General features: G+C 35.4%; 2 protein-coding genes across 2 annotated transcripts in view; one reads left to right on the forward strand and one right to left on the reverse strand.

The window, feature by feature from the left end:
• Positions 1-3224, reverse strand: part of LOC110032657 (caffeoylshikimate esterase-like) — a 6047-nt gene extending 2823 nt beyond the window's left edge. Inside the window, exons 1-5 of the mRNA XM_020736356.1 lie at positions 3002-3224; positions 2779-2872; positions 2661-2693; positions 1574-1720; positions 35-165 (exon numbers count right to left, since the gene is read on the reverse strand). Coding sequence (XP_020592015.1) covers positions 35-165; positions 1574-1720; positions 2661-2693; positions 2779-2872; positions 3002-3022 — 426 coding nt within the window. The 5' untranslated portion in view covers positions 3023-3224. The remainder of the gene's footprint in view (positions 1-34; positions 166-1573; positions 1721-2660; positions 2694-2778; positions 2873-3001) is intronic.
• The window catches only part of LOC110032648 (cytokinin dehydrogenase 3-like), a 54655-nt gene that overhangs the window by 19529 nt on the left and 20921 nt on the right, over positions 1-14205 (forward strand). The window lies entirely within an intron of this gene.

The raw sequence follows: 14205 nt of genomic DNA on the forward strand, positions 1-14205 counted from the left end.
ATACAGAATGTATAGACAGCACATTTATATTTACCTTGCACATGGGCGCTACGAGGACGGCTCCATCCCAATAGGTGGGGTCCTTACGGTGTAGAAGCAGTGTTACCGCTCCTCCCATGGATTCACCATACAAGAACCGGCGCTTGTCCTGATTGTCTTCCCTCTCTGCAGATAATTAGAAGTACAAGATTGGATATTTTAATCCCATATGTGGGAACGCAAAACAATACATGTATGTAATGTTAAAAATTCTTTCAAATTGGCTTCTTTTAAGACTGATAAATCAGAGACCAAATTTATGCAACCAACCAAGCAGCCCTTCATCCTTCATCCGGCTAATTTGGCTGGTTGGGATGCATAAGCCCAAAATTTCATTAATAAAAAATAAATATTTCAAGTCATCTAAAATCAACTAAATAGAAATTCATACTTAAATTGAGTAGAAAATGACTCGGCAGCTAACTGATTAATTAGTTTCCACCTTGACATAGACCAACTTGATTTAGTAAACGTTTCGGCATTTAACTAAAATGCCGAACGAAGCTTACATAAAAATGGAATCACAACAGCGTGGTTTTCTAGTGCCATCATAACAAGTTCATTAATGATACATACCTAGCCCATAAATAATGTACCTTTTTTTGCTAAGTCATAACTCTTACAGCAATTATCAAGCTCTAAAATAAATACAAGTTCTAATTCAGAGATTTTTTAAAGTGATTATTTAATCGACGTTTTAGAGGCAAAAGTAATCAGTCAAATTAAAGTTCATAGAAGAAAAAATCTGAGAGATCTTGAAAGAACAGAATTTTGGCCAAAAAAAATATATGCTATTCTTCAAAATTGAAATTAGATATTAGTCATTGCATTCTTTATGCACATATAATTTACTTTACAAATAATTTTATGCAAGTCAATATTTCAAAAATATGTAAAATTAGCACCATACCATTATAAAATCACACAACACTTTTGATATAAGATAAATAGTATGGTGAAAGATGAAATTCATTCATGAATATTACCATATGAACCTTTCAGCATGAACGATTTCATTAATTCAAGAGAACATGTATAGGCATGTAGAGGATACCAATTACTCTGATATTAAATGGCCTCCAATTCGGATGGATATAGGTCAAATGTTCTGATGGCCCGCCGCATGGCCAATCTCCATAACTTCGAGCTTCTTCCAGAAGTCATTCCATTAATAAACTAATAAACCTTTCGTGTTTATTAAGTTTAATCAGAACATTAATCCTTTTCCCCAAATTAAAGTAAGAAATTCAAATATATTAATTAATAGTTATGAGTAGGCGCGATCAAGAAAAAACCATTTTTATGACCTAGTAAAATTTCAAAAGATACGATCAATCAATTTTGAGAAATCAATGCTGAGAACTTAATAAAAATTTCATTTTATGAAATTAATCAATTTTCAATGGTCAGGAGGGGCTCAGGGCGCGTTCAACGAGTTTGGTTAGCTAATTACTAACAAATTTATCAATTGATTCAACTAATAACAACCGAGGAAAAATAAATATGGTTTGGACTGATGAATGAAGCTCCTAACCGCATATTGATTTAAAAAAGCGGTCGCAATCGGCGACAATGTTGTCAAACTTGCTGATGTAACATCGAGCTCCCTTGGACCTCCCATGACCCTCATAATCGATGCCAAACACCGCATACCCTGCTGCCGCCAATCGCGTTCCGCACCCTGGAAACCAAATCAAATCAAATCACCACCGTCAGTTTCACATCACGCCATAAAAAAAACAATAGCTTATAAAATAGAGATCGGAATACCAAGGAAGCCAATGTATTCTTCTTTAGTATGATCTCTATCTTTTAATTTTTAAGAGAGTTGAATATTTGAATGAATATTAATTCGGTGATAATATTTCCGACCTTCGAGCAGGTATTTGCGTACACTCAACTGAATTTCTATGTCATCAGACACCTAAATACACGAATGAAAGGTCTATTTATGCTTATATTATGACATTTTCTATGTTCATTAGATGTAACCGCATCATATACATAAATATAAAAATTTAGGTGTAATAAATGTAAACACATAAGAATTAAATTGTTTGCATGTCTATTCCTTATTATCAATTCCTTCATAAACATAAAAATTAAAATCCTGAGATGTGTTTATTAAGCAAGATTACTAAAATAGTAAGAAAATAAAAGCATATACAAGGGAGGAGATAACAAAACAGCAATAGAAGAAATAATTAATGATAATAAACTTAAAGGAAAGGTGGAGGATAAATTTCTTTTTATATTTATACCCACATGTTTCTCTCAAACCCCCCCTCTCTTTCTCTCTCTCTCTCTCTCTCTAACAAGGTTAAGTGTGCATTCAAAGCACCTGCACAACTGAGGCAATCACTTTCACCAAAATAGTACGCTTTCACTGAAGGGCCGCGCCGAACTAAGATGGGAAGAAGCAGGATTTAATTCTATGAAATTGGAAAGGTCTTCGAACAGCAGCTTTTTAAAAAATTTATTTCGACAGGTAAGAAGAGTGCAATTTATCTATTAGTAAAATAATACAAAGTAAAACTGCTGGTTCTTACATCAAATTTATCATCTTTAAGAAGAGTAAAAGTCAATAGAAAACTTTAATATAGAGAGAGTTGGTCTAATACCTCTCATGAAACCGCTGCATTCCATGCCATAACCTGCAATTATAAATAAAAAAAATAATGATGATGATTTATAACATAATTAAATCTATTTTTTTTCCAAGAAAGGTGGGTTAGAAACCATGGCAAAGGAAAACGAGGGCTTTCGGTGGGGAAAAAAGTGGGAGCCATCTGCAGGTGAAGAGCTGAACACCTCTTGCGCTCTTAATATACTCCTGTGAAAAGAAGTAAGAGTGAGAGAATTCAATGAAATGGATCTTATTTTTACCTAAAAATCAATCAATAGGAATGAGAAATTTGAAAAGAAATATTGAATTTAAGAGAAATTTGAAGAGAAATCTCGCCTCTTCATATTCCACATCCATTATGCTAACTCGGCTATTCCGCAGAGCATCAAAAGGAGGAAACCAGAGAGTGAGTGAGAGTGTGCGAGAATTATAGCTGAATGGTTGGGGAGTTGTCGGAAGAAGAAATCTAAGGGAGAGTGGAGGAATGGGAAGGAGATATTGGGCACTTGAAGGAAATAGGGAGGAGCGGGGATGGCGTATTAGTTGGTAGTTGAACGGCACGTGGCGGTTGTGGCCATAAAACTGTTCTGCTGCCGTTTCAAAATTTTCTCCCAATTTTTACCAAAAAAAAAAAAAAAAAAAAAAAATTTCCCCCCAACACCAAAGAGAAAAAAACAAGAGGATAGAACATTTTAAAATAATTGAATGAAATAAATTTTGGTACTGTGAAGTTCAGCTCAGCAAGAGCATTTTTAACAAAAAAAAAAAAAAAAAAAAAAAGAAAAAAGAATTAACGGTGCAGGTAGGTTTGCGTTTCAAAAACGCAGTATTTATTCCATAAATATTGCTCTTTACGCATTCTTATTCATCTTCGTTTAATAATATGAAGGTACGATATCCCGTAGATGATTATGAAGTTAGAACTGAGATGAATAACAGCAAAGATTCTCAAAACAAAGTGCAACAAAATGGTCAAAAATGATCAAAAGAGCTAAAAAATAATTAAACACGTGTCATAATACATACGATTTCATCTAGAGTGTGCAAGATATGAACTAGCCAATATTGAGAAAATAAATGAGTGCTTTCTGGTTTAACAAAATGTTAGCACTTCATGAGTTGTTGATGTTAACGTGAGATATTTGCGTAGGATTTTTTAGACGTACATATTTATGTCTGATTTGTTGTTGTTAGGTGGAAGAAAAAAAATTTCTGATATTTGGGATGGAGTTTACGTCAGATGTACCTCGAATAATGTGATGCAAAAAACATTTTAAAACAACGGAACTTAGAATAGTGTTGCAATGGAATGTGAGTTGGATTTGCGTCTAATAAATCGACACAAAAGCTTTTGGGACATTAGAGACCACCTATTGGAGCAGAAAGAGGGGGTTATTTTCTTCAGCTATTGCTTCCACAATCGCTCCCCCACTTGTTCCTGCCACACCATATGCTCCATTAGCTCCCCCATCTACTGGGGCCACTTCTTCTGTGCCTCCTGCTCCCACCTGCTACTGCCATACCTTCTCCTCCACCTGTTGCTCCCCCACCTTCTGTGCCACCTGTTGTGACACCTACTGCTTGCTTTGACATTTGTTGCTGCCACACCTTCTTTTGTACCACATATTTTTTCAGCTCCAAGCACACTTCTGAGCCTACCCTTCAACTCCTGCCCTATGAGGGCACTTTTAATACTGATGTGTGCTTATAGGTTATTTTAACATTAAATTGTGTTCGTTCTTCATTTTATATATTTTTACGTAACTAATTTTCTTAAGCAGATTCATTAGATTGTGTACCACATATTCATAGGACTGCCGCGTCACAGAGATAATCCGAAGCAAATGTGATCAATTATATTTCTCTGAGAAGTAGAACCACGTTGTTACTTAGTACATGTGGCTCAGAGAATTTGAGGTAAGATCATGTATTTTGAATCAAAATGATAAATTTAATTTATTTGTTTATACTATCACATGGATTATTTTTTACATTGCAGAAGTTTTTAATCTGGCTGTCAGAGCACCATCACCGGATCCTAGGAATCATTGAGATTCAAGACAGAAATCGGTCTGGGAACATGTTCACCACAGCCCGCCAAAAGGGCGAGTGGCTTGTCTGGATCGTTGAGGAGCTCTAGGGTTAGTTGACCACAACCTGGGCCCCTCCTACTTTTGAGAGGAAGAGGCATACGAATTAGGCCACAGAGGGGGGCGAGGAGAACTGCGCTGCATATTGGAGGATCAGTCCCCCATACAGTGCACTAGAGGAGGTTAGTAAGATTCTTATAAATATGTAAAAATTCAAAGTTTGATGTAATTATGTGATTTTAACCAATCTTCCATGCTACAAAGGCCAAGGAGTTGAACTGTGATCCCACCATTGCAGAGCTGCATGTTCGAACCAATCGACACCCGAGGACGCAGTAGCGGGTGTCAGAGTACTCCCAGCTAGTGAATGTGAGTAAGAGGTTGTTTTTTTTTTAATTTTATATTGACTCTTACGATTCAAATTGAATAATAAAACTAATTTTAACTATGTAGGAGGAGTTCGAGCAGCTTCGGGAGAGGCACTTGGCCTCTCAGCCTAGATTTTCGTAAGTAACAGTCGTGGCCATTTCACTGCACTGTCCGAGTTTGAGCTATGGACACAGGCGTGGGAGATAAGAAGGGGAGGTCTATGACCTCGATGCGAAGGGCATAGTCTTCGAGGCTGAGATCTCCCGTACTTCGACAAGTTCCCCGAGCTTGTCACAGTCGAATCAAGATACTCTTGTTAGGCAAGGCACTATCTTGAATGAAGAGTTCTGTCAGTTGTGTGAACAGATGCTGCAAGGCCAACATAGGGTCAAAAATTCCATAGCACGTATGTCGAACAGTATAATAGATCAATAGGGCAAGCGACCGATGACATCAGCAGAGGAGGAGGAGGAGGGAGATGAGGAGCATTTTTTATATTCTCTTTTATTTTTCAGCATTTCTTTGAACTTATGTAATGAAATATTTGATTAATTTTATTGTTGATATTTGGGACTACTTGTAACATTACTTAACTTTCTACTATTGATACTTGTTTGAGCCGTAATCTGTGTTGATTTAACTGGATAATATGTTATTGTGATATGCATTGTTTGTTGCATATAGGCAATGTGAATGTAATCATTTATTTACTATTGATACTTGTTTGAGCCATAATCTGTGTTGATTTAACTGGATGATATGTTATTGTGATATGCATTGTTTGTTGCATGTAGGCAATGTAAATGTAATCATTTATATATATATATATATATATGTGTAACCTCAATGATAACTGACAAAAAAAAAGACGCAAATATATTACCGTGAGCCTTTTCGATGTAAACAAGACTTAAAATTATATTATCAACATCTGATTTATCCAAAAAAAAAAAAAAAAGACGTAAAATAGACACAAATCTAACAATAATCTCAATTATCATCCAATATAGCCGACCCAAAATCACCAAATTTCTGTAGTTTAGACTGTCATCATATCTAGCATAAAAACAACGGTGAGAGAGTTGTAGACCAATTGAGATAATTGTAATATCTATTCAAGAATACCCTTCCAAGCTTTATAAACATGACCAAGCATAGCAAAAGATTTCGTCGGTGAAAACAACTATCAAACTTTACATATTGACAGCCAAAAATACAACAACAATTCCAATATAGCTAAATTAGTTGGGTGGAAAAGTGTAGAGCATTTGAAAATCAGCAGCCAACAAAGCCACTCATCACAAACAGAGATAAAAGAGTAGCCCATGCTATATAAATACTAAAATTAGTTTGTCAATCATCAAATAAGATCATTTTATAAGGTTTTAGATTAATTAAGGCCATTTTTCAAACAGTTTTTTTTGTCTTTACATTCTTCGAAAAAAAAATAATAATTCATTTCATAATTTGTTTGATCGTGGTCATCCACTTCTAGTGTTTCATATAAAAAGCTATTTTTTTTTTGTTCGTTTCGAATGATTACTCTTATTACTTTTTTTAAGTGAGCGAGCTCCGTTGTTTCCTTTGCCAAGAATACAATTTTAAAACTAACCCACATCCTTGTGATGTATCCATGTATTATATCAAATATTGGCTTGAAATAGTCAGTGCTAAAAAAATGCCATTTGCAAACTACTTCAATATTTAGGACATTCATTTTATGATCACATTTTGTAGGTTAATTTTTTTGGTAGAGGAATACATGAATTTATCCATAAATCTATGACTCCTTTTGTTTTTAAGAAAATAAATCTAAGTATTTCAAGTTTTGTATTTTCTTTTTAGATTTTTTAGTAAATGTAATAGAAATTAAAATTCTAGGCTTCATGAACATATGGATATCTTACTTTTATATTGGAAGAGCTATAGATATTAGCTTAATTCAAGAATATCTGATTGTTATTTTCATGGAGAAAGCGCACAATAAACAAATTATTGGTGTGAGAAATTTAAAGTAATGTTTTTTTTTTTTTTTTGGTAAAATAACTTTTAAACATACTTTTTTAATTAATGGGTGGTGAGTTTTTTTATTGTGTATCCACGGTAGGTCTCAAAAGATTTCAATCTAAATGATGGGATGCATATTTCGAATAATAATACACTAACTCAAATGATAGAGATTATCTAAAAATGAATTTATTCACTCGGATGAAGAAAACATTCAAGATTTACACGTTTACGAACCATGGATATTTCTCCTACTTTACGAGGGTAAGATTGAGTTAATTTTAATTTGGGTCTCACTACAGGAATCAAGTAAATTTGCGTCGGCAAAATCAGATGCAAATTGAAATAAAATCTGACAATATTTTAGGTTTATAGTTATAGTCAGATTTGAGTCTGATTTACATTCCATTTTTTTCGTGAATAAATATGAGAACGGTAATGTTAATTCTGTCAATTTTACATCAAAATATTTCAACGTAGATAATTTGCATCGATTTTTGCATTGTCGTAGCATCATATTGGTTTAGGCCACACGTGCGTCAAATTTTGCATCTAAAAACATTGGACGATAAAGAGTATCGTTGGATTACCATCGAACTTGTTGCAAATAATATCGTTGAATGACAGAATATTATTGTCATTTTAGCATCAGATTTTTGGACACAAAACGGATTTAAATCTGACGCAAAACTGTACCACAGAAAAAAAAAAAAAACTCAGAAGATCAATTATATTTTCACAACCTACACACAACACATAATCCACATCACATACTACATTATATCCAACCGTATCATAGATCGGTTATGAAAATATCATTAATAAAATGGAAGATACTGCCGCAAATCTTCTTAAATAAGAATAGCAAAGTTAACCAGAAATTCAACAACAAATGTTCAAAATAATTTACAAATAAAATAAATAAAAAAAGACTATTCATCCTCCTCTACTGATGTCATTGGCCGCTTGCCCAGGCAATCTGTTAAAGTTTCCACCATGTGCATTATAGAATCCTCAATTTTATGCTAGCTTTCTAACATCTCCTCAAGCAACTCGTGGATCTCTTCCTTCATTGCAGCCATCTGCCTGGCAAGAGCCTCCTAGTATGGTTGTGAGGAGCTCAAGGAACTCAGTACGGTACCATGGGAGAGCTTGGCCTCTAAGGATATGCCCTTCTCTCAAAGGTCATAAACCCTCCCCTTCTTCTTCCTTGTCGGCTGAGTCCAAAACTCGTACTCGGACTGCGTAGTGGTAGACTGACTACCACTGCTGCTGACAAAAGTCTGGGCCTGAGTGGCTAAGTGCCTCTCCCAGAGTTGCTTGGACTCTTCCTCTATAATTAAACCAGTGTTTAATTGATACTTTCAATAGTTAAAGTCAAAATAAACTTTTAAATCAAGGATTTTAACGTACAACAACTTGTTGGGAATGCTCCAAGGCCCACGCGCAGTCCCCAGACCCCGATGAGTTTGGACATGCAACTCTACAACCGAGGGAGCACGACTCAACTTCTTGGTCTGTGTAGTGTACAAAAATAGTTAGCACTACAAAATTATTTCAAAAATTGAATTGATTTTTTAAGAAAATCTTACCAGCCACTTATAGTGCTTCTTATGGTGGACTGATCCACTAATATAGAACATAGCTCCTATGGCCCGCTTCGTCGACCAGTTTGTCCGATTTGTCTGCCTCTTCCTCTCATAATCAGGAGAGGTCCGGACTGTGGTCAACTGACCCCAAAGCCCTCACAGATCCAGGCAAGCCGCTCGCCCCTCCGATCGTGCTCTTGGAGCTAGGTGAAGGACCTCTACAACGAAAAAAAATAATCTGTGTTAATCTATGTGATCGAAGCGACCAGTGCTCGGTCACCATCCATTGCACCTTCCTTGGCTACAACCTCATCTTCTGGCAAGTCAGGAAACAAAATATTGTGGATCGCTCGTCAACCGAAGCTGAATATCTGGCACTCTCAACAACAACCACTAACTTCATTTGATTTCGACAACTTCTACAGAAAATTCAAGTCTTCGTCTCATAGATGACCATAATTCACTGTGACAATACCTCCGCTTTGGCCCTCCCCAACAATCTGATATTTCACTGTCACACCAAAAACATAGTGAAACCGACTTTCACTTCATCAGGAAAAAGATTCAATCTCAAGAACTTGATATTACTTATATCCCAACTACTGAATAGACAACCAATATTTCTCCAAAAAAAATCACCACCAAATTTCGTGACACTGTGAGACAAATTGACCCTCCAGGCAGATGCGGGCCAGCTTAAGGGGGTGTGGAAGGAGCAACATTCCACCTCTCTGATTTTACCATGGCTCATTTTTACGAAAAATTATTGCATCAGGACTCTGTATGCAGACCTGCTTGCGGAGTCCAATCTCCCGCTGACACGTGGAAGGTCGGCCAACCTACATAAGAAATGAAAAAATAATGAAAACACACGAATCGTTTCGACCGATGCGTTATAGAAAGATTCCATTGCATAAACATATTCCCCCGCATTATTCTAAATATTTTTCGCATTATTCATGTGTTATTGATGTGTTATTTAGGGTATAGAAATATCCCCCACTTAATAACACATAATAACACATAATAACACACTAATAATGCATAATAACACACATAATAACACAATTATACACTCCCTAGCCCGCGGTATAACACGTGGAGAATATTCCATTCGTGTTATACCGCGGGCTAGAGGAGTGTCATAGCACGGCTGTATAACACGTGAGGCGGCGTTATAACCCGCGGTATAACATGCAACAAATATTCCCCACATGTTATACCGCGGGCTAGGGAATGTATAATTGTGTTATTATGTGTTATTAGTGTGTTATTATGTGTTATTAGTTTGTTATTAATTTGTTATTAGTGTTTTATAGAACAAAAACAATTTATTTAGATGTCATAATTTATATTTATTAATAACTTATAGTTATTTAATGTGTTATTGAGGGTCTAGAAATATTCCGTGTTATAAGAATACTCCATCGCGTTATTCTGAATATTTTCTGTGTTATTCAGGTGTTATTTAATGTGTTATTGATGTGTTATTCAGAATAACACGATAGAATATTCCTATAACACAACAGTAAGAATAAATAACGCAAAAAATGTTTGCTTAGGCTCTGTAACGCATCGGTCGGACCGGGCCGCACGTTTTTATTTTTTATTTTTTAATTTTTTATGTAGGTGAGTCAACCTTCCACGTGTCAGCACGAGATTGAACTCTGCAAACAGCTATCCCTGCGGAGTCCTGATATAATAATTTTCCCATTTTTACATACCAAATTACCACTTTACTGTTTCTCTGTAGAGTTCTCTAAACCACCTTTATGTGCTTGTATTTTCTATTCATGGGGAGCATGGAAGAAGAAACTTTCATTCAAGCTTGTGTACCTTCTCCTTACACAATTATTATTTTCCTGCTAACTAAATTTCTACAAGACACTTTCAGAGTTCATCTTAAAACTTTCATGATATAGATTGCTCTTTATTATTCTACATTTTTCATATTTAATTTCACTATTTCTATTATTATTTTTTATCAAAAAATGTTAAAAAATTTTCATTCATTTTATTTGTATAATAAACTCTTGTTCATTTTTAAATTTATATTCAATCTGACAAAAAAAAATTATTAATATTAAGTCATTATTTTATTGTTGGAATGTTGATATCCATCTATTTTGAAAATGCTTAAATTAACTATGAAATTTAACTGATTTCACGGGAGCGGTCTGACTATAAATCTTCAATCTTAAAACTATCGTGACAAATATTTTCCTAAGAAATTCAAACAAATATCCAATTTCCAAAGAGTTAAATCTCCCATCACAGGTTACGTGCGGCCCACCACAACCAAACAAAAATCACAACTGTAAAGCGTACTCTAAACTAACTCCTTTGTCGTCCAGCGGTCCGCCGGTCTGCTCCCAAACCAACGCCACACTCGACCTCACGAAATCAATAAGAATTAAAAATCAGATCAGATTCGAACAAATTTTTAATTTTTAATCTTTAAGACCTAAAGCGAGAGAAGCCAGCCAGGAGGGAAATTTCGTGTAGATTTTGAAACTCGAATCGGTAGATTGCCTAACAGAATATAGAGACAACTTATATAATGAGCGTAACTGAATTAATGAACTCAATAAATTGCTTTATTTTTTATGTTTGCTAAAGAATTTGTAGTGACAAGACTGTACGAGAATCAAGCATAAACTAACAAGTAATGATAACAAAAATTTTTATGTGAAAACTCAAAAAAATGAAAAAAACAACAAGGCCTAGCATGATTAAATATATTCCACTATTGCTTGATAAATATAGGTACAGAACATTATTCTACAGGCGAGAGAATGTCACATAGTTTCAATTTTCATATGCAGGAGGAATTGTGTTGCAAAACGGTCTGAAACAGTTGCAGTTGCCTGAATTTGGTACATCTTCCTCGTACTGCGACGCTGCGCAACCTTCAACATGAAGGGTTGCTCTGTAGAATAATCACATATTCTGCGACGTTGGTCGCTGCTCCACACAGTGTTTTGTTACTTCACAATGTTGGTCATTGTTCAACAAAGTGCTTCATTGCAACGAGCAAGAGGCGACCGATGATGGTGGACAGAGGCTGGCAGGCAGTGACCGACGATAGTAAATGATGACAAGAGTGAGAAGCAAACCATATCTTCGATGTAGAATACCTGGCTTTAGCTCCTTCTCTTCTCAATCCTTTGTCTAAGTTCAGATCTTAGTCCCCTTTCATAAGAAGACTGAGGCACTATTTATAATTTTTAGAAGAAGCCTCGCGGTAATTAATGAAAGAATTCAGACCACTCCATCGACAACGCGTAGAGATCCCATTTGATTGAACAATATTATGCAAAAATTTGAGTTTTTTAATAGTGTCGAAATTGATTGATCTTGGGCTTGTTGAAATCGTCTCATCAAGTCACTCGATTTGACTATAATCTTGTCAAATTTAAAATCTGTTTGACCATCAAATTAAACACCATAAGCTTTCAAAGTAGTTTAACGACTCAATCTAGGCTTGATTAAACTCAGATTTGGTCAATGTTGGTGTCATTGCTTTTGTCCCTTCAAGCCGATCATTTTGAATGTAAGTTTACTAAAATTGGAGTTTTTGATGATTTTTAATGTGAGTTTGAATATTTCTTACTAAAAAGTTGCACTAAGATTTGTAACACGCCTTGGGATTCATGCATGATGATAAAAATTTGTTGATTGAGTATCAGTTGCCTCATATTTTTATGCGGGGTGAACTTCAGCGTCTAATATTACCAAAATTTGAATCTTTTTTGATATATAAATATATTATTGCATATCTATATATGGATTGAAATCCTAGCTCAGTTGACTTACGAATCCCCTCTTTCCTTGGTTGCCCCGCATTCAACTCCAGGCCTTCAAATAAATTACCATTTTATCGTCGGGTTGGGTTCGGACCACTGGCCCTGCATTCAAGTCCAGGTTTTCAAGTAAATTACCTATTTATCGTTGTGGCTTTGTTGTTTTCAAAGTGAGTGCACATGTTGCACAAGATCATGATCTAAAGGGCGTGGATCTGACGGAGAACGCCAAGTTTGGCATATTGTGGGATTTGTAGGGTGTGTTACCATGTAGAATCGAATACAATGGATGGTGGATGGGAGATGTCAGTGATCTGGCAAAGCATAGGATTGGATAGCGAGATGTAATTCATTTGAATTTTAACCAAGATTAAACGTGAATATAACTGCATAATATGTAAGTCGTTTGAATTTTAACCACCCGAGCTAAGCATAAATGTCAGAGTAACAACCTTACACACCACACTATTAAACATCTTTTTTAACTCACAAACCTAGATTTAAGTTAGGTCAATCTTTCTTCTGTGTGTCTTTTCTAGCTCACAAACACTCCCTACCATTGATTTTCTGCATGAATTGGATGTAGATGAGGCTATGTCTTTTTCCTTTGTCCAAGGACATTTAGACTTATGTACATTTAAATAGATTGCATGTTAGGAAAACTATTACCCTACTGACATTATTTTCTGCAGAAGTGCCTTGTGCCAAAGCGTGGTCCTAGGTCCAAATAACACGTGTGATGAGTATGCTTATATTGTTTATTGTGCAAATATTTTTCATAAGTATTTTGGTAAGTGTATGTTTTCTTTTCCTCATTGAGTCTAGATTCAAGATTGTCATTGTTGGCTAGCCTTGATGCTCAATGTGGCTTGGCTTGATGGGACTTGCTCAAAGACAGAGCAAGGGCGAACCCCAATAAGGTGACAAAGTGAGGATGAACCTCAACAAGGAAACAAAGCTAAAGGATGATCTTCAACTTACAGAACACAAATCAAGGACACTTAGAATGTCAAGCCACTAGCGGGATTTTAGTAGGTCTAGGCTGGACTACGTGAAGGGCAGACACTCGGTTGCCCCATCTTTTTCTTCTTTTTTTTGAACGGTGGTATTTAGCCACCTCTCTGGTTTGTTAATTTAGTTTGCTTTGCTTGCTTTCTTCTATGCTTGTATACAGGTTAGAAATATCTACTTTTCCAAATTTTTTTTTGTATTTGAGTGCTTAGTTGGGCCTGTATTGCATTAGGCTCTTAAAATGCAGATTTTTCTATCTAACCTTCACTTTAACTTAATTTTTTCAAAAACATAAATCATAACCAGAATTTAAATAATAAAATTCATAACTTAATAAAAGATTTGCATTTTTACACTGATAGATACTGCATCAGAATGCATTTAATAGTAATCAACTTAAATAAAATCAATTAAAAATTTTAATATTAAGGTTAACCAACTGCATTTGATAGCATCGTACCGTACTTTATCTTCATCTTTCCGGGCCTTCACTCTTTGCACAGAAGAGAGGATCCAAATTGTGAGGATCGGCACTAGCCTTTAAGGAGTGAATCTGTCTTTCATATTGATTAGCCTTAATAAAATTTCTAATATGCATTATATAAGAACTTGCATAACTCTTTCACAACTTACACATCACAGTCAGTGTCTCACTCATAACCAAAAAAAAA

This window comes from Phalaenopsis equestris, unplaced genomic scaffold (assembly GCF_001263595.1).
Source record: "Phalaenopsis equestris unplaced genomic scaffold, ASM126359v1 Scaffold000002, whole genome shotgun sequence".
NCBI lineage: Eukaryota > Viridiplantae > Streptophyta > Magnoliopsida > Asparagales > Orchidaceae > Phalaenopsis > Phalaenopsis equestris.